This window comes from Lissotriton helveticus, chromosome 3_2 (assembly GCF_964261635.1).
Source record: "Lissotriton helveticus chromosome 3_2, aLisHel1.1, whole genome shotgun sequence".
NCBI lineage: Eukaryota > Metazoa > Chordata > Amphibia > Caudata > Salamandridae > Lissotriton > Lissotriton helveticus.
In genome coordinates this window covers 497,781,779-497,808,670 of record NC_136062.1, presented here as the reverse complement: position 1 = coordinate 497,808,670, position 26,892 = coordinate 497,781,779, and the positions used below count along the sequence as shown (strand labels likewise).

Here is a 26,892-nt window from a genome sequence, read left to right as displayed (position 1 = left end):
TCTATGCATAGATATAAATTCAGCAGCCCACATGCCTCGAACGGAATATGCTACTTACCAGTATGCATCTGTTCTTGGCATGTAGGGCTGCTGATATTCACATCGCCCTCCCTCCTCCCCGGTGCCAGTCACAGCTGCAGCACTCAGACTTAATCTCTAGCATGGACATCTCTTACTGTATCATACTCCATCCCTGCCACAATGGCGAAAAACAATCTGAGGATGGAGAGGATGCCCATGCGCACTGTAGTCCAGGGGAGGAGCCACCTATCGTGATACTTCGAAGACTCTTCCAGGACAACAATGTGCAATCATCCGGACCCAACACTAGGCGGCGATCAATGCATAAGATGTGAATATCAGCAGCCCTACATGCCAAGAACAGATGCATACTGGTAAGTAGCATATTCCTTTTCAAAAGTAGGCACTTAAAAGAAATTTCATAGAAAAGCAGACAATGGGTTCCTATGGAGAAATTTCAGGTTATTAGTAAACCCGCTAGGGATTACTTTTGCGGTTCAGTACTGGGCTGACAGGTACAGTACTGTCTTCTCCTCTGATCACAGGTGAGTACTTTCGGATTCGGACTTTGGCTGATTTTATAGGTATATTTTCAATTTTCAAAACTTCACACTTAGATAATTTTCGAGTAAAGATGGGTCAATGTTATCCAATGGCAGGTAAGTGAATTACCGGTTTCCAGGTGAGTACTTGGTTGATGAAGTCAATGTTCTGGGCATAGACTCAGGGGTCCCCCAGGGTCAGGTAGGTACAGTTAGTTCACCCACAGCGGCACAGGGGCGGCCAGGTGCAGAGGTAGGTAGGCCCAATGAGGGAAAGGGGGCCTTCGGTTGGTGGCTGCTGCCTCGCAGGCCACGCGGTTGTGGGAGCTATGCTCCTGGTCACTTGCTCAGGGCAAGGGGGGAAGTAAGTTAGGACAGAGAGGTCGCAGCCAGCGACACTCGGGCGGCTGGGTGCAGGGTGCTTTTGAGCCGTCGGGCGCTCAATGTTATCCAATGAGGATCTTGCAAAAGGGAAAAAGGCTGCAGGCTCGGGGACGGAGACTCCCCAGGGGCGACCAGCAATTCGAGAGGTAAGTTGGGATCTTGGAGCACAGGTAGGTTCCCCAAAGGGAGGCACAGGGGGCTGTAGGGCGCCGGGTGCAGGGGTGTCTTTGGGTGTCGGAAAAGCTTACCCTCGGCTGGTCGCGGTTGGGGTGGAGTCTGCAGGCGTCGGCTGGTTCGTTGAGAAGGATCTTTGGGCACTGGACTTCTGGTCCCAGTCACCGGGGGGACGTCCTCGTGGTATTGGTTCGGGTTGGCCCGGGCTCGGCTAGTGCCGAGGGGGCTGGTCCGGAGCTTCCTGGCTGGCACCAGGTGGGTGGTTGCAGCAGAGCCTCTGCTGGAGGGAGTCCCAATCATCGAGAGGGTCATTGCAGACAGGTCCTCTGGGTGTCCTAAGGTCACTGTCTGTCGAGGTCGCCGGGTTCAGGCAGGAGCAGGTTCCAGGATCAACAGGCCGGTAGGGCTGGGGCCAAGTCAGTTGGTGTTGTCCTGTTGTTAGCAGCTGCGCGGTGGGTCTTCTTCTTCATCTTCTTGCTTCTTTTTTCTATTGGGATCTGAGGAAGGAAGGTTCAGGGTGCCCCTAAATACTGAATTTAGGGGCGTTACAGGTAGGCCAAGGGCAGGGACCACTGGGTCCCTGTCCCGGGGTGAGTACACCCCCTGACCTGCTCCTGCGGGAGGGGGGCAGGAGCCTAGCTAGGATTATGTAGGGTTCCTCATCTTCAAGATTGCCGGAGCCCGGGGTCGTGCTTCACCTTGTCTCCCCCACCTGAGGGGTGGGGTTGGCACAGGCTGCCACACCCCTCTTCCTGACGTGGTTTTTCCCGCCAGTCTTCCCGCCAAAGTGGGGGTAGGACTGGTGGGGGGCTGGTTGCTGGGTACAGCAAATGGTCTGGAGAAGCTCTCGGAGGCGGTATGCCTTTGAAGCTTCCCCCTGTCCATCCTGGGGGAGGAGACCTAGCACCTCGCCCAGGATGTTCTTTGTTGCAGACCCAGGAGAGCGAGGGGGCTCTCCAACCAGGGGTCCAGCAACATGTCTGCTGTGTGGAAGCCTCTGCAGCCACTCAGCCCAGATGTGGATTGTAGGCTGGGTTTTCAGGGGGCATCTCTAAGATGCCCTCTAGTGCATTTTACATTAAATCCCACACTGGCATAATTGTGGGTTTAATGTGCTGAGAAGTTTGATACCAAACTTGTCAGTCTTCAGTGTAGCCGTCATGGTGCTGTGGAGTTCGTAATGACAACCTCCCAGCACCATATACTCTTAGATGGCATCACTGCACTTAAAGTGCCCTGGAATGGCCCTGGGTACTGTAGGGCCGCAGGGCTCATGCACCTGTGCCCTCACCTCTGGCATAGGGCATCCAGCTAGAGGGGTGGCTGAAGTATGCCAGGGCAGTGGGTTCTGGGGCCTGGCACACAGGGGTGTGTCCCATGTCGACTCTTTGGCTCTGTACTCAGACACTCAGCCTGCAAAGGCAGTGAGTGGGTGTCCGGGTACAGGGCCCCTAAGGGTGGCACAATAAGTGCTGCAGCCCTTAGGGGTCTTCTCTGCTCATCATGCCCTGGGTACCATTTACTAGGGGCTTACAGGTGGCCAGAGATGCGAATTGGGTTTTAGTTTCAACAGTTTTAGGGAAGGAACACAGGCCCTGGGTACCTGGTTGGCAGGAACCCAGGGCACACTCAATCAAAGCACATCAGCAGTCCAGAAAAAAGTGGGGGCATACCAAGGCAAGAAAGATGGCACTTTCTCACAAGACCCTGTAACAATAGCATAGAGCCTTAAAGGCAGACTTTATTAGAAGCCCGTGTTCTTTATGCCGAGCCAATCGAAGCCCGTCTGGGAAGGTTCCGCAGAAGGCGAGCCTCCGAGTCCTGTACTGCATCAAACCATGAGAGCGTCAGGATGTAACTTGACAACATAGCATAACAAAAGAACTTAATCGCAAAAAAACAATATGGCATAGAAACTTTGCCACATATGGGAATATGGTAACATAGTTTACAATTTGCACAGTATGCAGTGAGTGGTGCTACCTGGTATTTTTATTGGATGACGGGTCAGCCGTGGTTGACTGGTAATGTGAGGCATTTATGCTTCATCTATTGTTAAAGGAGCAAGAGGCATGCTAATGCGATACCTCTGAAAAACGTGTCCCAATTAAACATGCAAATTGGGGCAAGTGTACAAATAAACGCACACTTTTTACCACGGTGTAATCCAGACTCCTGGTTATGACCATGGTGTCACATAATGAGCAAAATGCTGTTTATTGCTTCATAAATTGCACGTAATAATGTCAGAGGAAAACAAAGCCAACTGCACCTTTAGTGTGGCTAGATCTCACCTGTTTAGGCCTTTGTTTTCTGGTTGTGGTCAGGTCCCTTTTGTTAATAATGTACTGTTTATTACCATTGCTTCTTGAAGGGCAGCGCATACAGCTGGTGGTTTAACCGTCCTTCCATAGGGTGGGTGTCTGTCGCTGCTCGGTCCACTCCTGTGCCACCGCTGGTGGATTAAGTTTCTCCTGTGTGGAGAGGTACTATGACTTTTGGTTCATGGTCATGCAGCTGGTGGAACAGGTCCTCTGTGGGGTGGGGTCTCTGTCACTCCACAGGTGAACTCTGCATACATGTAACTGTCCCTTCAGAACGTAGCTTATGTGGCTTTGGGGTGACTCCACACTGCGTGGGCTACAGGTTCGAGGCATGTGGGCTGCTAAATTCATATCTAGTGCATAGATCGCCGCCTAGTGTTGGGTCCGGATGATTGCACATTGTTGTCCTTGAAGAGTCTTCGAAGTATCACGAGATAGGTGGCTCCTCCCCTGGACTACAGTGCGCATGGGCATCGACTCCATCCCCAGATTGTTTTTTTCCGCCATTGGGTTCGGATGTGCTTCTCGACGTCTCCGTGTCGGAACCGATAAACTTTGTTCTTAAGGCCAAAAGGCCTTCGTTACCAGCGTCGGTATTGTTTGCGCACGGTCTCGAGCGTCGTCCGACTCTCTGAGCCGGAAATCTACGGAGTCAAGTTACTCTTCGGACATCGAGGCCCTCTCGTCGCAGCAAGACCCGACGACCTTAACATGGAGCGGAGCCCGTTTAAGTTCTACCCCGTCTGTGGATACAAATATCCACACATCGATGTGCATCCGGTCTGTAATAAATGCCTGTCACCGGACCACAACGAAGACAACTGCATGGCCTGCTCTAAATTCAGGTCAAAGAAGACGCTCAAGCATCGGCGCGCGGCGCGCCTCGAGGCCCAGCGAGCGACTCCAGCACCCGACAACATATTCGACGACCCCGCGAAGGAAGGCGGTAGCCATCATCTCCAAATTTCACCACCGTCGACGGAGGTCCAGTCCGATCCCGAAGAACACGTCGAAGGACAGGGCCAGGACATTGAATACGTCGAGGAGGTAGGGGACGACGAAGAAGTTTTTGCGGCCGCGGAAGATAGCTCAGAGGAAGAGCTATGCCCCGAAGTCTATATTATTCAGGCTCAGGTCACGGGATCGCCACTCGGCCTTACCCACGACCCTGCACCGCTATCCCCGGCCCCGCCTTCTGGCCCGGCCACGGACACTCAAGCGGAGCCGCCATTGAACGTATCGAAACCGAAACCTTCGGTTTCTACGGCACCTAAGATGGCCGACGTCCAGCCGCAATCAAAACCGAAACCAAAGGATTCGACAACACCTAAGATGGCCGACGTCCAGACAAAATCGAAACCGAAACTAACGGACGCGACAACACCTAAAATGGCCGACGTCCAACAAAAAATATCAAAGCCTGCTCCTTCATCGACAACGTCCACCTCCGGCCCACAGAAGTCGAAGAAGGCTGTCGAGCCAACAGCGCCGCAGAATGTGCACAAGGACTCGTCCTCCACGAAGGCCGTCCGTCAAGAGTCGGCCTCTGTTGCTCCGGCACGGACGTCGAAGTCTGTTCACACGCCTTCAGACGCTCCTACGGCACAGTCAACTAAACGCCCAGTCGAACAAAATCGACTACAAGCCGCGACCCGAAGGCCGCAGGCACTACGCATCGGCACAAAGATGTCGGATCTACAGCATGGGAGTCGGCGCCAAAGCCTACAACGGAACCGCGCCACGTTGCAGCTGAAGATTCGTCGACGCAAATACCGTCAACACCGAGGGACTCCGACGCCACCGGACCCCGGCCGTCGGCTACAACACCCTCCGCCTCCTTCACTAAACAGGTCACCGACTCCCTGAAACGGATTCGGGAAAAGACTTTGTCGGCGACAGCTCCCACGCCATCGGCTCCAAAAGAGGTGGACACTCCTTAGAAGTCATCAGCCAAGCTTCTTTACACTCTTCCACCAAAGGTGGCACCAAAGGCATTTGCACCTAGATCGGTGCCAAAGACTTCGGCTCCTTCAGCGCTTCAAGCCTCAGAAGAACAATCTGAGCATTACATCGATGCCCAAACAGGGAAACTGACCCTTTACAAAAGGAAGATCACTTCCCAACCACTGGAATCCAATGTTATTCCACTGAAGAAAGAGGCCAGCACAGGACATTCCTGCCCTTATTGAGCCTCTTCTACCACCACCAAGAAGGAGTCCATCACCTTCCCCAAACCAATCAGGGGGGGAGGATGATGAGGAAGACGACCAATACAATTTCCCAGTGGACAATGACCCTGATGTTCAGCAGGACACATATGACGACACTGGGGACCAAGGTGGACAGCAGGTGGTACAAGATCCACAAGGTTTTGGGGCACGTACATCTCCAACAGAGGATTCTGCAGCATTTAATGCTTTAATCGAACGGGCAGCAGCAAATCATAATGTGGACATGCATGCTGACCCGGTGGAGGAAGATTTTTTGTTTGACACTTTCTCTGTCTCAGAGAGAACAGTTAAAATACTTCCTATGCTCAAAGGTGTCCTTAAACATGCCCCAGAAATCTTTAAAGAACCTACCAGGGCACGTGTGGTCAACCCACGTATCGAGAAGAAATACAGGCCAGCTCCTGGAGATCCTGCATATATTCGAGGACAGCTGCCTCTAGACTCGTTGGTGGTCGCCAATGCCCGCAAGAGGGCAAACTCCCAAACTACGGGTGAAGCTCCTCCCCCTGACAAGGAGTCGAAAGTGCTTGAGGCATCCGGCAAAAGGGTGGCTGCGCAGGCTGCCAATGTATGGCGTATAGCAAACACACAGGCACTATTGGTGCGTTACGATAGGGCGCATTACGACACCCTAGAACAGCTCCTTCAACATCTACCTGATGAGTATAAGGAAGCAGCCGAAATGCTCATACAAGAGGGAAAGCTTATATCAAACGCTGCAATAAAATGTGCACTTGATGTGGCAGACACAGCGGCTAGGGGAATTAACACTAGCGTCATGCTGAGGCGACAAGCTTGGCTTCGTATATCTGGATTTAAGCCTGACATCCAAACTACAATCCTCAACCAGCCCGTCAATCCTGACAGATTGTTTGGCCCAGATGTAGACACCACACTTGAAAAGATTAAGAAGGACAACGAGACTGCTAAGTCCATGGGGGCGCTTCAGTCACAACAATTCAGGGGAAGCACTTTTCGTCGCTCAGGAGCACGTGGTGTTACCAGAGGACACTTGGGTCAACAAACACAATTCACAAAGGGTGGTGCACAATCCTCGTACCCCAAGCAGGGTAGAGGGGGTTACAGAGGTAACAGTGCCAAGGGCAGAGGCAGAGGGGACAACAACTCCCGTTCCTCTGCCGTCAACAAACAGTGACTCTCTGTCACTGCCCCCGACCATACAACACCTGTCGGGGGGAGACTCCAGCAGTTCCTGCCAGTCTGGACGTCCATCACCACAGACAGGTGGGTGAAAAAACTTATCCAGTACGGTTACTGTTTGGAGTTAACATCCACTCCTCCCAACATTCCCCCAAGACACCGTCCTATGTCGGCAGAGCACTTGCACTTATTGCAGCAGGAAGTCCTGGTGATGCTGCATAAAGGCGCAATCGAGCTCGTACCAGTGGAAGAGGAAGGCACAGGAGTCTATTCCCTGTACTTCCTCATCCCAAAAAAGGACGGATCCCTCAGGCCTATTCTGGATCTACGCCCCCTCAACATGTACATACTGCCAGAACACTTTCACATGCTGACACTGCAACAAATTCTTCCCCTGCTAAATCAAGGGGACTTCCTAGCAACCTTGGACCTCAAGGATGCTTATTTCCACATCCCACTCCACCCATCCCACAGAAAATACCTCAGGTTCACCATTCAAAGCAGGCACTATCAGTTCAAAGTCCTACCCTTCGGGGTGACTACTGCCCCCAGAGTGTTTACAAAGTGTCTGGCGACGGTGGCGGCGCACCTCAGGAGACAGAACATACATGTCTGGCTTGTTCAAGCAAGGTCGGAACAACAGTGCGCCGCAGACATGTCCCACACTATTCAACTCCTTCACAGTCTGGGGTTCTCGCTAAACTACCCAAAGTCGCACCTTCAACCAGCCCATGTGCGGCAGTATCTGGGCACGACAATAAACACCCTGACTGCCATGGCTCAGCCAAACCCAGTCAGGATCGATAACATTCAGTCGCTGATCCAAAGGTTCAGACCGCAACACTCCCTGCCAGCGAAAGTGTTCATGCAGTTGATAGGCATGATGGCCTCCTGCATCTTCATAGTCCCGCACGCGAGGTTGCACATGCGTCCGCTCCAAGAATGCTTGGCAAATCAGTGGACACAGGCTCGGGGACAACTGACGGACCTAGTGTTGGTGACCGGTCGGGCATACAACTCTCTGCATTGGTGGAATCCACACAACCTTTGCAAGGGACAACCGTTCCAAGAGCCAGTGCCACAGATAATCCTAACAACGGACGCATCTCTCCAAGGGTGGGGAGCTCATGTGCTCCACTACACTGTGCAGGGACTGTGGTCCACCCAGCAGCAGAAGTTGCACATCAACTACCTGGAATTGATGGCAATCTTCATGGCGATAAAGTCCTTCAAAGTACATTTGTGCAACAAGGTCGTGTTGGTCCGGACGGACAACATGACAGCCATGTACTACATCCAAAAGCAGGGAGGTACTCACTCTCCACAGCTCTCTCATCTGGCTCAGAGCATGTGGAAGTGGGCCATTCAGAGGAACATTTTCCTCATGGCGGAACACCTCCCAGGCAAGGACAATCAGATGGCGGATCTGCTCAGCAGATACAGCCATCAAATGCACGAGTGGGAGATACATCCATCAGTACTCCACCCGTACTTCCAACAGTGGGGTCATCCACAGATAGACCTGTTTGCCACAAGGGAAAACGCAAAATGCCAAAGCTTTGCCGCCAGGTTCCCTCACCCGGAATCGCAAGGGAATGCGATATGGATGAACTGGTCAGGCAAATTTGCGTACGCTTTTCCCCCAGCGCCTCTCATTCCGCTGGTGGCAAGAAAGCTAAAGCAACACTCGATGACTCTCATCCTGGTTGCTCCAACATGGGCTCGCCAACCATGGTACACCACGTTTCTAGAACTTTCCGTGGTACCGCATCAAAGGCTGCATCTCACACCAAGGCTCTTGACGCAGAACCATGGCGACATTCAGCATCCAGATCCGCAACAGCTCAATCTGGCGATCTGGCTCCTGAAGTCTTAGAATTTGGCTACCTCAACCTGCCTCCAGAATGCATGGACATCATCCGGGAGGCAAGGAAGCCCACTACCAGAGCTTGCTATGCAGCAAAATGGAAGCGGTTTGTCATTTACTGTACAGACAACATCATCAACCCGCTAGATGCATCCATTCCTAACATCTGCTATTTGTTACATCTTTACAAATGCAATCTAGCGTACGCTTCCATTCGGATACATTTATCCGCCATAGCGGCTTATCTCCAGAATAGGCAGCACCTCTCTGTTTTCAGGGTGCCTGCCATTAAAGCCTTCCTGGAGGGACTGAAGCGAGTCATTCCTCCAAGAACACCACCAGCTCCAGTGTGGAACCTCAATGTGGTCCTCACTAGGCTGATGGGCCCACCTTTCGAGCCACTGCACTCCTGCGAAATTCAGTTTCTAACGTGGAAAGTGGCTTTTCTCATTGCTATCACGTCGCTCAGACGTGTTAGTGAGCTGCAAGCGCTCACTATCCAAGAGCCATTCATCCAAATACATTCCAACAGGGTAGTGCTCTGCACTAACCCCAAATTCCTTCCTAAGGTGGTGTCACAGTTTCATATCAACCAAACTATTGACCTGCCTGCATTCTTCCAAAACCCACAAACAGTAGCAGAAAGAATGCTTCATACATTAGACGTTAGGAGGGCGTTAATGTACTACATTGACAGAACACAACCCTTTAGGAAGACACAACAACTTTTTGTTGCCTTCTCAGCACAGCACAAAGGCAACCCCATTTCCAAAGCAGGAATAGCCAGATGGATTAAGTGCATTCAAATCTGTTATCAAAAGGCTAAACGTACTTTAACAATACCCCCAAGGGCGCACTCCACACGCAAGTTGGGAGCCTCCATGGCTTTCCTGGGGAACATTCCCTTGGAAGACATTTGTAGAGCAGCCACATGGTCTACACCACACACATTTAGCAAACATTACTGTGTAGATGTGCATTCCAAACAGCAGGCAGCTGTAGGACAGGCTGTTCTCAAGACACTTTTTCAAGCTTCTGCAGCTGTCACGGGCGGCCGCCCTTAATTTATTTATTTATTTTTTTATTTTGAGAGTTTTATATAGCGCGAACAAGATCTTTGCAGATAACAGAGCGCTTTACAAAGGCAGGTGGAGGGCAGGGGAACAAGGGGGCATAGTGGGGAGGTAGCTCAACATGATCATGTACATAGCACCAATACAGTATATAACATAGTACCAATATAACGTATAGTACAGGTATGAGGTAGCAGGCATAGTTGGAGCGTAAGTCATCACCAGGTTCATGTACATAGCACCAGTATAGTATATAACATAGTACCCATATAACGTATAGTACAGGTATGAGGTAGCGGGCATAGTTGGAGCGTAAGTCATCAACAGGTTCATGTACATAGCACCAATATAGTATATAACATAGTACTCATATAACGTATAGCACCAATATAGTATATAACATAGTACTCATGTAACGTATAGTACAGGTACGAGGTAGCAGGCAAAATTGGAGCGTCGGCCATCCACTCGCTGTAAATAAACACGTGCATAGGAATATATAGGCAGTATCATAGCGCCAGACTGGTAATACTGTTCTTAATGTAAAACACGCGAAATTGTTCAAGTGTATTTAGCCATAAGGATACTTTTAACTTCTTTCTTAAAAAGAAGGGAGGAAGAGATGAGTCTTGTTTCAGGAGGAAGTGCGTTCCAGATCCTGGGCGCCATACCAGAGAAGGAGCGTTTGTAGGTTTTTTCCTTCCGGAATCTTCGCGGTTTCAGCAGAAGATTGTTCGTGCTCCTGGTGGTTCTGGACCCACCTGAGATTGTCAACTTATGAGTGAGGTAGCTGGGTGATTTCAAGTGTATAGCCTTGTGCGTCATGCAGGCAATTTTCAGCTGAATTCTGGCTTCCAGAGGCAGCCAGTTCAAGGCTTTGAAGTCAGGAGAGATATGCGAATGCTTTTTTGATCCAGTGATGAGTCTTGCTGCCGCATTTAGTGACGCTCTTAGGGGTGCAGTTGTCGTTAAGGGGAGGCCGCAGAGGGCCACGCTGCCATAGTCTATGCGAGGGATGACTAGAGCTTGTACTGCTGTTTGGAAGTCTTTTGCTGGGAGGAAGGGTTTCAGTTTTCTCAAGGTGTTTATTTGGAAGTTCGCCCCCTTAGTAGCCTTGCTGATATGCTGCTGCATGCTGAGGTTTGTGTCTAGTGTTATGCCTAGGGATTTAGCTGAGTCCACGATGGTCGGTTGGACATTGAGTGCTGTTAGGTGCTTAAGCCATGTTTGAGCGGAAGATATTTTCGTGGGAGGTGAGATTAGGAGGAACTCCGTCTTCATAGCATTGAGTTTGAGGTGGTTGTCAGCCAACCAAGATTGGGTGCTTCTGATCGTTGAATTCAGACTCAGGATGTCTTTGGGGGATTGTAACTTGAGATATATTTGAGTGTCATCGGCGTACATGTGAAAGTGTACATTGGATGCTTGTAACAGAGTGGTGAGAGGTTCCATAACTAGGTTGAACAAAGTAGGGGATAAGCATGATCCTTGAGGGACGCCTAACGATACCGGTACTGGGGAAGACATTAGGTTTTTGCTCTTGAATTTTTGAGACCTGTTGTGAAGAAAGGAAGTGAACCAGCGAAGCACAGTCCCAGATAGGCCCATTCTTGATTTTAGGAGTTCGAGTAAGCTCTCATGTTTCACTGTGTCGAATGCCGAGGAGAGATCAAGAAGGATGAGGAGGCAGGTATTGTTTTGATCTAACATTTGGATGGCGTCGTCGATAATGTGAGTCATAGCGGTTTCAGTACTGTGCCCTGCTCTGAAGCCTGATTGGTGTGGGTTGAGGAGATCAAACTGTTCTATGTGTTTTGTCATTTGCAGTTGGACGCATTTTTCTAGCAGCTTGGCGAGAGTGGGAATGTTGGTAATCGGACGGTAGTTGTTTAGATCGGTGGGGTCGGCTGTTGGTTTCTTCAGTAAAGGTGTAACTTGACCAACTTTGAGGGAGTCCGGGATGGTTCCTTGTTGTAGCGAACTATTGATAATTTTAGTCCAGAGTGGGAGTAGCAGAGGGATGAAGTCTTTTACGGCGTTAGCAGGAAGAGGGTCAGTGAGGTGATTGGATGGTTTTAGAGTGCTGAGTATTCTGCCAATTTCTCCTTCAGAGTAGGTGTCAAAGGATGACCATGTCGCATTGTTTTTTAGTTCAATGGGTGTTATGCAGTTGGGTATTGAGTACAGGCTTGCGTCATTGCGGAGGTCTCTCTTTATATTGTCAGTTTTATTGTTGAAGAAAGCTGCGAAATCTTCACAAGAAGGGGTAGTGCTGATAATGTCGACAGCTGGGGGTTGTTCCTTAGATTGAGATCGAATTAGTTCGAACAGTTTACTTGGACGGTTTTTAGCTTGGTCTAGCTGGATTCTGAAGAACTCTGACTTTGAGCGTTTTATTTTCCTGAAGTATGCATTTCTCTTTTTCCTAAGAGTTTTGAGATGCAATGTCGAGGGAATTGATCTCCAGGTACGCTCTGCTGATCGCATAGCCCGTCTCTCTTCATTGAGACTCCCGTTGTACCAGGGGTTGGATTTCTTCGTGGAAACTCTTTTCAATTGCATTGGAGCGGCCTCATTGATTATTGTGGCCATGGAGTTGAGATAGTGGTCAGTTAGGACCAGCACATCAGAGGTGTCGGTAGGGGGGAGTAGGAGATTGCAGCTGTTGGGGGGTAGAGAGTTTGGATTGAGTTTCCTCATGTCTCTTTTCCAGACTTTGGGCATGGCGTATTGCACCGGGATGAGTTTTACCTTTTCCTTGATGATGAATGTTATAATATGGTGGTCTGACCAGTCACAAGGTTGTATTGAGTCGAGTTGAGTGGTGCCTTCTTTGGAAATGACCAGGTCGAGGGTCGAGCCTTTGTCGTGTGTCGGAGTGTTGCAAATTTGAGTGAGGTCAGATGCGGTAAGGAAACTTTTGAGGCTGTTAACTACTGCGTCACTGCCATCATTCCAATGGAGATTGTAGTCACCAAGGTAAATTTGTGTGTGTAGCCGTCCTGCGTTGATTGATATTGTGTCCATGAGTTGTTGGGAGAAGACGAGGTTGTCCCCCGGGGGGTGGTACATGATGTGTAACGAGCATACAGGTTTATTCTCACTGGTGACATCAAGGCAGAAGTATTCACAGGAGGTAAGAGAAGGGGCGGTGACTTTATTAATAGAGAGGTTGCTCTTGTAAATGCAGGCGATTCCGCCACCTGTCTTGTTGGGCCTGTCAAGTCTAGTGATGTAGTAGTTGGGGGGGACTAGGATGTCCATGATAGGACTGGAGGATTCAGTTAACCATGTTTCAGTTAGTATGGCCAGGTCAAGGTTCCTAGACCGGATGAGGTCAGCGACCTCCATCGAGTGTTTTTGGGCCGACCTACAGTTGAGAAGTGTGCATTTGAGACTGGGGGTGCAGGGGGAGGTGGAGGGTTTCTGTAGTGAGAGGGACTTTGGTGAGGTTGTTGGGAACAGAGCCTCTGTTGCTATACGTGGGGTGCCTACTGGGGTTGGAGAGAATCGTAGAAATGGACATGTGCGTGGTGGCTAAGCTCTTTTGGGTTGCCGGGACATATGTGCTGAGTAGGGTTTGTATGTCGCGGTCCGAGAGAGTCTTGATAGCGCGCTGGGGGCGGTTGGCGGTATTGCGAGAGGGGATAGATGTCCAATGTGAGGGGTGGTTCGGAAGTGTCTTGATAGTGCGCTTAGGCCTGTTGGAGGTATTGCGAGAGGGGATAGAAATCCCATGTAAGGGGTGCCTAAGATGTGGGGGGGTGTTGTACATTCGTTGACATGTGGTCGTGCGGGAGGGGTGCGGGAGGAGTAATTCTTTGAGCGAGTGAAGCTCTTCTTTCACTTGGAGGAGGGCGGTCATAATTATATCCAGCGTGACGTTGGGAGTGGGGTTAGAGTTATTGGCAGGGTAATCAGCGACAGGCGGGGTGAGGCAGATGCGGGACGAGTGGAGACTGGTCGTTGTGGGGGGGCAAGTGTAGTGCTGGGGGGTGAGAGTGGGGGGACAGATGTTGAGGGGGGAGTGGGTACCAGGAGTGGAGGGAGGGCTAAGGGTGGGAGGGAGTGGACTGTTGAGGGAAGGGTGGAGACTTGGAGTGGCGGGAGGGGATATGTTAAGGGTGGGGTGTATGTCTGGCCTGGGTTGAGTGTCGGGCATACAGGGGGCGCTGATGAGGGGGGAATGGAGGCTCGGAGTGTCGGGAGTGCATGGAATGAGGGGGGCGATGTCGAGGGAGGGGTGTATGTCAGTATTTCTTTGGGTGGGGGTGGGGGGGGAGATGTTGAGGGAGGGGTGTAGGTCTGGAGTGCGATGAGTGCAGAGACTGGAAGGGGCGCCGTTAACTGAATATGCAACTTACCAGTATGCATCTGTTCTTGGCATGTAGGGCTGCTAACATTCATATCGCCCACCCTCCTCCCCGGTGCCCGTAGCGGCTGCAGATACTCTCTTGCATTCAATCACTAGCATGGACATCCTTTACACTATTTCACTCCATCTCTGCCACAATGGCTAAAAACAATCTGGGGATGGAGTCGATGCCCATGCGCACTGTAGTCCAGAAGAGGAGCCACCTATCTCGTGATACTTCGAAGACTCTTCCAGGACAACAATGTGCAATCATCCGGACCCAACACTAGGCGGCGATCTATGCACAGAGATGAATGTCACCAGCCCTACATGCCAAGAACAGATGCATACTGGTAAGTAGCATATTCATTCTTCATTGGTCAGGGCGTAATTGGAGAGGTTAAAAATGGGTAGGACTTCATTGTTGGCGGTGGTAGGCGAAATGGATTTTGCCGGAGGGGTTTTTATTGAGGGGGACCCCATTGGTAGTACCGGTTGCGTGTTTGTCTCTCTCCGCGGCCCCAGTCTAAAAAACCTTGGGGGAGTAGGGGTGGTGGTCTGTTAAAGGGTCCGCTGGAGCCTTCTCCAGGGTCTGATTCTTCGGCAGAAGTATTTGATGAGTCCGAGAAGGTAATACGTTGGTTGTTCCGGTATCTGCCCCAGTTTTTGGTTTTTGGAGGGATGTATGGTGTGTTCTAAAACTCCTCGTTGAGATATGGGTAGGTATTCTCGACTTTATAGAATTTGATATCCTTTTGGATTTTGGTGGCTTTTTTATTTAGTTCGAATGTACTAAAGGTAGAAATAGTGGTGTTAACTTTGTCTAGCAGACTTTTGGCATCAGGAATTGTAGTGTCAGCCATTTAGTCAGACGTGACATACTTCGGCTTTTGTCTATGTACTTGCCTAATAAACACCTCAGTAGTGCCCTGGTTTTGTTAACTGTTACCTCTCGCAGTGCTGCTGTACCACGCGAGGGAAAACTTCTCTCTAGCTCCCATGCCATCTTATTCCACTCCAGATGCTCCAATTATCACAGCGCGACACCAATTCAGCATTACACATCATTATTGCGGCCTCCCAGCCAGGTGGAGGCCTCTTCTGTGTCTGCCGGGTAAAAGGAGGCAGGCCTACAGTCAGTGATCTGTGAAGTGAGGCAGAGGCCCTGGGTGCATTGGGACACACAGAACCGCTGTTCCTGCAGCTGGAAGAGGCCTGCTGCATTTGCACTCTGTATACAGGGGCTCTCTCAGAGTATATTTAGCAGGATCTCCATCTAATAAAACTCGACCACACGGGGTTCTAAACTCTCTCCTTAAAACAGTCCCCGTGATGCTTTATGGTGCCCTAGTCGGGGATGGGGAGGAACGGAGAAAAAGCTGCTGGTGAAAAGTGAAGTTTGCAGCTGCAAGGCGCCATTATCTTTTTAGCCAGTACCACAGCGGTTGAGCTGCTCCAGTCGGAGCTGGGGTTGTTTGCATTAGCTTTCAGGCTGAACTGCCAAAGGTATTTGTTATTTCATTGTTAATAATTATTGTTTTTCACGTAAATCCCTAGGCAGGAGTCAAACACGCAAAGCATGGCGAAAATAGCAGTGTGAAGAGTTGGCATTACTTGCCAGTGTAAGGAGACTGACTGCCAATGTGCACTGTATCATCGAGCACACTTTTAGAGTAACATATCTGGTTGATGGCACATCATTGAATGTACCTGGTTGAGTACTGTGACCGTTCTCATAATGCGCCATGCCACATCTTCAAGAAAGCATATTAAAAGCAATTTTTCACAGTGTGCCGCTTGAAAAGAACATTGAAGTTATGGTACCAGGCACACACGGATTGATATTCAATTCAAAAAGTCTGTAAACATCCATTCCAGAGTGTCTTGATAAGAGTTGATGTTTGTGGGCCAATGCTTGTTTGGTTTTTTGGCTATTTGTAGGCTGATTTCATTGGCTGGTGGGCTGGTTTTTATTGTTAATTTTTCTAATACTACCAAACATTGCATGCTGCAAGCTCAAATAGATAAGTCTTCCATACCTTGAAAATCACCTCCTATACAACATGTATTTACATTACAGTTTAAAACTTAATTTGCAAATGTGCCCACTTTTTAGCTATTAGAATTGGCGTGGGGGGGGGCATTACAAAGTGATTTAAAGTGAATCCTTTCTTTAATAGGCAGCCAGTGAAGGTCTCTCAAGGCCAACGTTGTGGAGGACCCACGTTGCCTGTTTAGAACCATCTTTGCTGCCATAGACTGGACTCTCTGCAGCCCCTGAAGAATGTATTGCGGTGCTCCTAGGTACAGGGAGTTGCCCTAGTCCAGCCTTCTCAGCACAATATTTCTCATTACAAGTGAGCGCGAGTCTTTGGGAAGTCGTAACATGCGCATCAATGAAAGGCACACGCTGACGGTCTTGTTCGCCTGGGACTCCATTTGGAGGTTACCGTCCCCCAAGACTCCCAGGTTGCGCACTGTTGTAGCTGGAACCAAAGGCTCCTCATCAGGAGTGAGTCTGAATTCCAGAGGTAGATGTTGGGACATTCTGACCATGGGGCAGTATACCACCTCCGTTTTCCCCCCATTAAATTGCAAAGAGTTTCTCCTAAGCCATACCGCTGTCTGGAGCATGCATTCCTGGAAGTTAAATATTGATTAAGGGGACCAGGAGTTTCCTCCCTACTTACAGTCAAACACCCTTTCTCTCCCACTTGTTTCTCGCAACCTAGTACTTGCCGTGAATGAAGGGACAACTTTACTCTTAAAGTCCTCTGTCTGCTGCTGCTTGACATACAAAATGCACAGACCGCAAAATAAAATAGGTTCTCAAAATCGGATTCCCCCATTCCAACATCCACGACATTCAATACAAATACAGAAAACAGTTCAAGTAATATATCGTCGCATTGCACTTCTGTAATGTCCAAGTGCCGCAAATAAAAAGTGTTTCTTTTACCAAAGTTAGTTAATCAATTTACTGACTTCAGAAGGAAGAAAGGTTCAGATGGCCTTGTGGGGATTCAAACATGAGACCTTCATATCACTGCATGTTTCAGTGGCGACAGTTTAACTCACTACATTATCTGTAACCTGAAATAAATGCATTGTGTGAAGATGTAATGAGCTAAAACATCAAAAAAGAACCAGCAGGGGTCTTGCTTCCAAGAGAACCCGATGGTGCGCATGTAGCGTGCTCTTTCCAGCTGCAATTCATCCATTGCACGGAGCACGGAAAAAATACCTCTCTGTGAATGGTGAATCATGTGACCAAGCCATAGGTCCTCCCTGTAGGAGAACTGTTGACTTTGCTAAGGTTTCTTAGCCATGTTGCAACATGGCTAAAAGTAAAGAAAACAAGCATGTGCAATGCAATAGGCCTTGCATTTGCTAGAGTTTGAGCTATTGGCTTTATAAATAACAATGCTTTTTATTATGTGTTTTAAAAACCTGCAAGCGTGCATAAGCACACACTTTGAACTTCTAGTCATTGCAAGGCTGGCAGTAACCGCGCATCTTTTACTGCCTGCCTAACGTCTCGTAAGCAAGGACTATAAGCACAAAGTGCTTGTTTACACACCGCTTGCAGGTTTTCAAAACATAAATAAAAGGCATTGTCATTTACAATGACAATAGCTCAAACTCTTGTAAATGCGAGACCTATTGCATTGCAAATGCTTGTTCCCTTTGGGACCACAAATAAACGCAGTTATCTATCCAATATTATTCCGTCACTCATACATCAATGTCTCACACATTACATACAAAACCCCAAGCCTAAGTAAAGGGCCACAACATTTACTGACTGTTTCAGATTTTAATAAAGCATCTTCCCACATTACATCACAAATGTTATGTTAAACATGCCCTTCAATACAAAATGAAAAACATACCACAGAAAAGAAAATTAGTAAAATTACTATTTTTATATTTAAAGGTCATAACATCACACATTTCATATAAATTCAACACATGGGCATCTCCACACACCTTTTACTAAGTATTTTTGTGTGGCTATACAGATGACAAAGAAAGCTCACGTGAATCAAAGTATTTCAACACCTGTTTGCAAGGTCTTCCTCATATGACCCCCACCATCCCAAAAAAGGGGAAACCGCTACATAATCTAATGTACAGCATGTGTATCCAGAAAAGGAGTCACGCTGCAAAACGGAATTGTTACTTACCAGTAGGAGTCGTTATGCGGCTTGAAGTGCTTTCTGGATTCACCTGCCCAGACCCACTCAGCTCCCCAGAGATGAGGAAAGCAAACCAGTGGGAGAGGAAATAATGTAAAAGGGGAAAAAAGACTTGAAACAAGATGAGTGAAGACATACCCATATTTACAAGGGAAAGGAGAAAAAAGAAATTAAAGTTGGCTACCACGTCCAGGGACCTCCGTGGTGCTGTCTGACGTCACACAAGGGATAGACCTAGCACCAAATGTTTGTTGACGTCCACGACAAAAAAAAGGGAAACTGAGAATTCCGCACCCAACAATTAGATAACTTAATAATGCACAGCATGTGACTCTTAGAAACAGACATCTCAGAAGCTAAAAAATGAATGTCTTTAAATTTTGGTATGATGTAGGGATTTGCCATTGGCAAACATACCTCGAGCGCTAACCGTTGTCCTTATTATGTATTTCAGGACTCAATGCCATGCAACTGCAGAACTTGGCAGCATTGGCAGCGGCAGCTACTGCAGGTCAAAATGTGCCAAGTGGGTCTTCGTCTCTCACCACTTCTAGCAGCCCCCTCAGCGTCTTTGCCAATTCAGGTAAGCATTACATGATATTTACATTTCCAGACGCAGCACCCGAAGGTGAATGAAGAGCATCCAAACCTGGCAACAGTCAAAAGCCACTCATTTATTCCTGCAAGCGACTAGTTGAGTACCTATTGATTGAGCCTGCGTGTCCATTTTTGGGGGACTCTTGACAGTGAATTTTTCTGTGCAGTATCTGTAAGAAAGTGGCTCTGTATATACTGTTCCAAAGTAAAGTACAGTGTGCACAGAGTCCACAGTCCCCAGAGGTATGGCAGAGGCTAAAGTTAGGTATAACCTTACACTCAAAAGAGGTAGCTTGGTCGAGCACTAAGGCAGTATCAGAGGACAGTGTAAAAAAGCATTTGTTGTACACACTCAGTCAGCAAATGGTCTCACACACTCGAGAACTGAACTCTAGGCCAATTGTGTTGTATATAAAAATATATTGTTGATTTAGAACCACAAGTCGGTTGTGAGAAAGTGGCATCTTTCTTGCATGGTATACCCCCAACTTTTTGCTGAATTGCTGATGTACTTTGGGAATGCCCTGGGTTCCTGACAATCCGTTACCCAAGGTCTGTGTTCCTTCCCAAAGACTGCATTGAAGTCTAAACCTAATTGACATTTCTGGCCACATGTCAACCCCTAGTAAATGGTACCCTATGTACCCAGGGCATGGTGACCAGAGAAGACCCCTGAGGACTGCAGCACTTATTGTGCCACCCTCAGGGGCCATGTAGTGTATTATCTTGGTGCAGAACTAACCAGAGTTGACATGGCACACATCCCTGTGTGCCATGCCCACAGACACACTGCCCTGGCATACCTCAGTCACTCCTAGCTGGGTGCCCTATGCCAGTGGTGTGGGCACAGGTGCATGAGCCCTGTGCCCCTACAGTGCCCAGGGCCATTCCTGGGCACTGTAAGTGCACTGATGCCTTTAAGAGTATATGGTGCCTGGGAGGTTGTCATTACGAACTCCACAGCACCATGATTGGTTCAATGAAGACTGACAAGTTTGGTATCAAGCTTCTCAACACATTATACCCGCACTGATGCCAGTGTGGTATTTAATGCCAAATGCACAACAGAGGGCATCTTAGAGATGCCCCTGTAACTCGACCAACTACCAGTGTCCTGACTGCGTGGCTACCGAGGCTGCCACCACCAGACCTGTTTCTGGAGTTGAGAGCTTGCTGCGACTACCTACCTGACCCAGGGAGTCCCCTGAGTCTATCCCCAGAACCTTAACTCTGCCAGCCGAGTACTTACCCTAAGATCAATAACTTGATGTTCGAGGCATATGAGCTGCAGATTACACACCGTGCATAGATCGCCACCTAGTGTTTGGCCCTGTTTGCAATTGTTTTTTGTCCTGAAAAGTCTTTGGAAGTCACGAGATAGGTGACTCCTCCTTTGGATTACACTGCGCATGGGCATTGGCTCTATCCTTAGATTGTTTTTTTCCGCCACCAGGCTCGAATGTGTTTCCTGCGCTCCGGGTTGGAACCGAGTTTCCTTTGGTGCGCAATCCTCACCAACTTTGACGGTATTGTTTCAAACGGGTTTCCAATTGACGCTACTCTTCAACTCTGAAGTCTCCGGTTCCAGTCGTCGACGAAGGCTTTCAGGCCTCATCTTCCATCTCATGGAAAGGACGCCATTTAAAAAATGTCCTCAATGTGGGTCGAAGTTTCCCCACACCGATCTCCATGAAGTGTGCAACCTTTGCCTTTCACCGGAGCACGAGGCCAGAGACTGTTCCGCTTGTGCCTCCTTCTGCTCCAAGAAGACGATTCGGGACTGACGAGCTCGAAGAACAATGGCTCGCTCGTCAGCTTCGATCCCAGACGACATCTTCCAAGAGGGCGTCTATGTCCCAGAACAGGAGCAAGAACATGGCGTCGACAGCAACTCCGCGGCCGAAGACTCAAATGTCGAGGACATCACTCCAGCGCAGCGGGTCGTGAGTACACACGTCGACCCCGACCCATCCTCGACACCCTCCAAAAAGGCTTCGGTCACACCTGCTCCTTCGGGTCCGGATGTACACCGAGAGACTGCTTCCCATTCCCCGCCTTCGAGCTCGGCTAAGAAGCCTAATAAGCCTTTAGGCGACTGGTTAGTCAGCCTGCCCACGGTGCCAGAGCACACCTACCAAGTGCACAGTGCGCAACTGGATGAGTTCGATACCCATCATAACTTAGTATTCTCAACAGGCGTGACAAACCTTAGCAGTTGCAGCACCAGTAGAATAAACTGAGAAACTATCATATCAGGAGTGCTCCTCACACCCTCATTTACCGTAGAGCACACCTACCGGCACCGAAAAAGAAGCCATCTTCTTTCTCCACGCCAGCTGCTTCCACATCTAAGCACTCTGCGCCGAAGACTAGCACTGCCTCCGCGGCACCAAAACCATACTCTGAGCCAAGCAAAAAATTGCCAAAGTACCCGACATCCATGCCTCGGAGCCGAAAAAACCCTCGGAGCCGAAAAAGCCAAATGTTCCACCGGCCAAAGACACTGCCAAAGAACATGTTTCAAAGCCGAAAGATGCTACCGTCTCGGTGCCGAAAAAATCTTCGGCACCGAAGGATCTACCTCCCCCAGAGGAACTATTTCATCCAGATCCTACACAAAAGACTCTGGTTAAAGATCCCAAAACTGGCCTGTGAGAAAGTGCCCTCTTTCTTGCATGGTATGCACCCACGTTTTGCTGAATTGCTAATGTGCTTTGACTGAGTGTGCCCTGGGCTCCTGCCAACCAGGTGCCCAGGGCCTGTGTTCCTTCCCTAAAACTGTGTTGACACTAAAATCCAATCGGCACCTCTGGCCACCTGTCAGCCCCTAGTAATTGGTACCCTAGGTACCCAGGGCATGGTGACCAGAGAAGACCCATAAGGGTTGCAGCACTTATTGTGCCACCCTTAGGGGCCCTGTGCCCTGACACCCACACACTACCTTTGCAGGCTGAGTGTCTAAGTACAGAACTAAACAGAGAGTGAACATGACACATATCCCTGTGTGCCATGCCCACAAACTCACTGCCCTGGCATCAATCAGTCACCCCCCTGATTTTCTGTGAAATTTCTTCTAAGTGTCGATTTTTGCAAACTACAAATATTCTTTAAAAATCATGCAAAGTACCAAAACGTAATTGCTTACCTGTCTTAGGTAGAGGCCCCAGTGCTGAAGCTAGGCGTCCAGTTCTGGATTACAAAAGTAACGAGAACCTACTTTACCTGTGACTTGAATTTCCTTCCATAGGATAACATTGCCTGTTTTTCTCAGAAAAATTTCTAAGTGTCAACTTTGAAAATACATTTATAGCCTTAAAAAATTACAACTGTAACCAAACCGCTTTTACTTAACTGTTTCCAGCTCATGTCCCGGGACTGAATCTAGGATCTAGACCTGGAGTTACAAAAGTAATCTATAAAGTAACCAACTGCATTTATGAAACAAAACCCATTGAGCTCCATGTTTGTGAGAAGTTGGCCTGATGTGCAGTGCTCACTATTCTAGTGATCACTATATATCAGTCCAAACAACCCTTATTGATGATTGGTTGTAAGTCAACCTTATAGACCAGCTATCCTAGTAGCATGGATACGAGCAGTCTAAGGCTAAGACTCTAGAGGGCGTGTTAAGCCAGCTGTTTTACCATCACATTACCCCTTGAACACCCAGTGAAAGGACACCACACAAGTGTTATGAAAATAAACAATGTATTTATTAGAATCACAACAACCCTGTACTCTTTATGAGGACAGGGTGCTAAGCACACAACAAAACTCTTACGAAAATACTTTTAAGTTAGCACGTTACACAAATGCCCGAGGGGCACGAAAAACCATATACGCTAAAAGTGGAATGCGAATTACTAGCAGGTAAGTAACAGTTCTAATAGGCTTTGGAATCGCTAGGACTGGACTAGGGAATCGTTAGATTACTACTAGGAGGCCCAGGGGACTCGGGTGCAGAGTGTGCACTCTCACGCGGGATGCGGGACAAAGTCTATGGAAGCTAGAATTCACAAAGTTAGTGTTCACGGGCGAACCCGACCTGGTAGGGAGAAAATGACAGTGGATCCTGACCCTTGGATAGTGAGGCTATGCTGGGACACCGGAGTGCCGAAGTTACCTAGCCATGGGGCTGCAGCTGCATAGGTCTGAAAAGACGTCGGGGATCTCGTTGCCGGACCAGGAGCCTGGAAGAAGGAAGTTGCTGGCAGGCGACCAGTGAAGGAAAGTTCGATGGATCCAAGCCTGGATCAAGGAAGAAGAAAACCTGAAAGCAGAGGGGACCAAGTTCTTGAATCACTAGCCAGTGATTAAGTGGGCACCAGGATGGCACCGGGCGAAGTCACCGCAGTCAGGTGAGTGGGCGCTGCTGGGCTCTGCAGTCTCTCGGACCAGGAGGCGTTGTCGGCGACCAGGATGGAGGTGCGAGCTGTCCCACGAAGGATGAAGTCGTTGGCGTCGAAGTTACCCAGGATTGGACAACAAGCCTTGGCTAATTCAAGCCCACGCGGTGGACTCAAAATGGCGTCTTGAGTGGACCAGGAGGGTCCGGGGTGCTCCTCTTCTGGAAGGGAGCAAGGGCCAGTCTGGAGCAACCAGACCAGCAGCAGAAATGTCGTCGGGCGTCGTCAGGAAGGCCACAAGCCAACGGGCTAGTAGCCAAACAACGCGGTGAGCAGCGGAAAGCAGAAGGGCCCCACGCAGATCGTGGAGATGCTGGGGGGCTGCTCTTCGGTGCTGGAGCTGCTCAGGGTGGGGGCTTCTCTGACCCCAAAGCACTCACCAGGAATTCACTCGGCGGGCTTGCTGGAAAGAAGTCGTGCAGTCTTGCAGATGGCCGGTCCCTTGAGGTCTCGTCGCACCCACGGTTCTCAGCTGGGCTGTAGAGGTGGGTAGAGGTCAGAGGTGCCAGGGAAGCCGGTTCTCGTCGAGCTGGGCAGTCGGATTCCGGAGGAAGGACTTGCAGCAGACCGCAGTGTTCTTAGATGGTGCCTGCGGATGCAGGGTGACTACTCCTTAGTCACAAGGGAGAAATCTTAGGAAGAAGTCTTGAGTTCCTTTCGTGGAAAGTAGTTTCAGGATTCAAAGATGATCTGATTTGGAAGGGGGCCAGTCTCTACCTTTATCCTGTAAAAAGGGGCTGGCACGCGACTAAGTCCTGCCCTATGGGTGGGACTAGGAGGGGGGTGGTTACACCCACTTCCTTGGCGGGCTTTTCCCCAGCACAGGGTCTGGAGTGACCCTGGAACTGGTTCCAGCCAGCCTATGCACAGTGAGCACCGGGGTGCCACGTGCAGTCACCTTCCTCTAAAGCCCTGCCTACCTACAATACACAAAACCCTGTCTGGGACGGTGCTGGCACCGCCCCTGGCAGGAAACCCTTTGTCCTTATCTCCTGCTCTGGGAGGACTCCCAGCAGCAGGAGGGCAGACTTGTGTCTCGGTGGCAGCATCCATTTTGTGGATGCTAAGGCTCTGTCTGACTTTTAACCGGGTTATAGGTTACAGGCATGTCGTGTCCCTCTAGAAGGGTGGAATGCTAACCCCGTCGCCAGAATTGGCGAGGGGTTAGTATTCCAATTCGTATGACACCTTACTCGACATGTTTTGATAAAGCGATACCAGAGTTGGCACATAACCGCGAGGATTATAATGCACTTAAGAGTATATGGTATGCGATATCATGGAAACGGCTAAGGGATGGATCCCGAAAGCCGCAGACAGGCTCAGCTCATGCCAGAGCACTATCTCACACGATTCCAAGCACTCTGCCTTCAGGATTGTTAAGGCCTGCCATAGGAGTGACTGATAGGAGACCTGTGTGTCCATTTTAGGGTTAGATATAGGTATACTATATCTAAAGCAAAGGGTGAGTACACCACCTTGCCCCAGCTGTCGTGCAGCCAGTTGTGTCAGTTTTAGTTAGTCAATCCAGGGGTGGCACAATACATGCTTCAGCCCCTGGGAGACTTCTGGGTGCACCTCAGCCCTGGGTACAGGGACTTGGAGAGGGCCCAGTGCCAATTCAGTACCTGAGTACAATTTGGATAGAGAGAACAGCTAGGCTGTGGGTCTGATTAGCAGGCCCACAGCCAGGGAAAGTCGTAAACCAGTGCAGCAAAAAGCAAAAATCTGGGTGATCATAGGATTGCAGACCCTACTCTCCTACAGTAAGGTTAAATCTAACTTTAGCCTCTGCCGAACCTCTGGGGACTGTGAACTCTGTGCACACTGAACCTTACTTTGGTGCAGTATATACAGAGCCATTTTCTTACATGATTGACTAACTCTTAGTTCTAAAAAACGACCATTAGACATGCCTGCACCAGCTCCTCATCCTAAGAAGACGGACATTGCAACCTCTCCTCTAAGGATACCTTCTCCTCCACCTCCACCTCTTCCTCCTCCACCACCTCCTCCCCTACCACATCACTCCTCTGCACCATCTCTTACTCCGTTAGCAGACGATTACAGGGAGGACACCTCTGATGATACAGGGGGTGGTGCAGATAGTGAGCCACCAGATAATCCTAGTCCTCGTGGCTCACCTGACCCGTGGGATGATTATAGCACCCCAGACGTCCCAAATGTCCCACAAGATGACATATCCCTCCAGGCCTTCCCCACCAGAGGACACTATGGGATTTAACTAACTTGTACATAGGGCTGCCCAATACCATGGGGTTGACCTACATACTGACTGTTGGAAAGTGGGTTATTGGTAGGGGCAAATGTAGGTCTGCCACTGGCAATAAGGCCACTAACACATGATAGGACTCAGCATAGGTCTTAGAAAAGTGTTCGAGGAATGTGGGCTGCTAAATTCATATCTATTGCATAGATCGCCGCCTAGTGTTGGGTCCGGATGATTGCACATTGTTGTCCTGGAAGAGTCTTCGAAGTACACGAGATAGGTGGCTCCTCCCCTGGACTACAGTGCGCATGGGCATCGACTCCATCCCCAGATTGTTTTTTTCCGCCATTGGGTTCGGATGTGGTTTTCGACGTCTCCGGGTCGGAACCGATAGACTTTGTTCTTAAGGCCAAAAGGCCTTCGTTACCTGCGTCGGTAGTGTTTGCGCACGGTCTCGAGCGTCGTCCGACTCTCTGAGCCGGAAATCTACGGAGTCAAGTTACTCTTCGGACATCGAGGCCCTCTCGTCGCAGCAAGACCCGACGAACTTAACATGGAGCGGAGCCCGTTTAAGTTCTGCCCCGTCTGTGGATCCAAATATCCACACATCGATGTTCATCCGGTCTGTAATAAATGCCTCTCGCCGGACCACAACGAGGAAAACTGCATGGCCTGCTCTAAATTCAGGTCAAAGAAGACGCTCAAGCATCGGCGCGCGGCGCGCCTCGAGGCCCAGCGAGCGACACCGGCACCCGACAACATATTCGACGACCCCGCGGAGGAAGGCGGTAGCCATTATCTCCAGATTTCACCACCATCGACGGAGGTCCAGGCTGATCCCGAGGAATACGTCTAAGGACAGGGCCAGGACATTGAATACGTCGAGGAGGTAGGGGACGACGAAGAAGTTTATGGGGCCGTGGAAGATAGCTCAGAGGAAGAGCTATGCCCCGAAGTCTATATTACTCAGGCTCAGGTCACGGGATCGCCACTCGGCCTTACCCACGACCCTGCACCGCTATCCCCGGCCCCGCCTTCTAGCCCGGCCATGGACACTCAAGCGGAGCCGCCATTGCTTGTATCGAAACCGAAACCGAAGCCTTCGGTTTCTACAGCACCTAAAATGGTCGACGTCCAGGCAAAATCAAAACCGAAACCAACGGAATCGACAACACCTAAAATATCCAAGCCTGCTCCTTCATCGACTCCGTCCACCTCCGGCCCACAGAAGTCGAAGAAGGCTGTCGAGTCAACAGCGCCGCAGAAGGTGCACAAGGACCCGTCCTCCAAGAAGGTCGTCCATCAAGAGTCGACCGCTGTTGCTCCGGC

At 49.6% G+C, this 26,892-nt stretch overlaps 1 protein-coding gene across 7 annotated transcripts in view; it reads left to right on the top strand.

The window, feature by feature from the left end:
• CELF1 (CUGBP Elav-like family member 1) overlaps nucleotides 1–26,892 on the top strand; it is a 427,681-nt gene that overhangs the window by 273,930 nt on the left and 126,859 nt on the right. For all 7 annotated transcript variants that reach the window (XM_078684502.1, XM_078684500.1, XM_078684498.1 and 4 more), the window contains exon 10: nucleotides 18,785–18,913. In XM_078684502.1, the coding sequence (XP_078540628.1) occupies nucleotides 18,785–18,913 (129 nt within the window). The remainder of the gene's footprint in view (nucleotides 1–18,784; nucleotides 18,914–26,892) is intronic.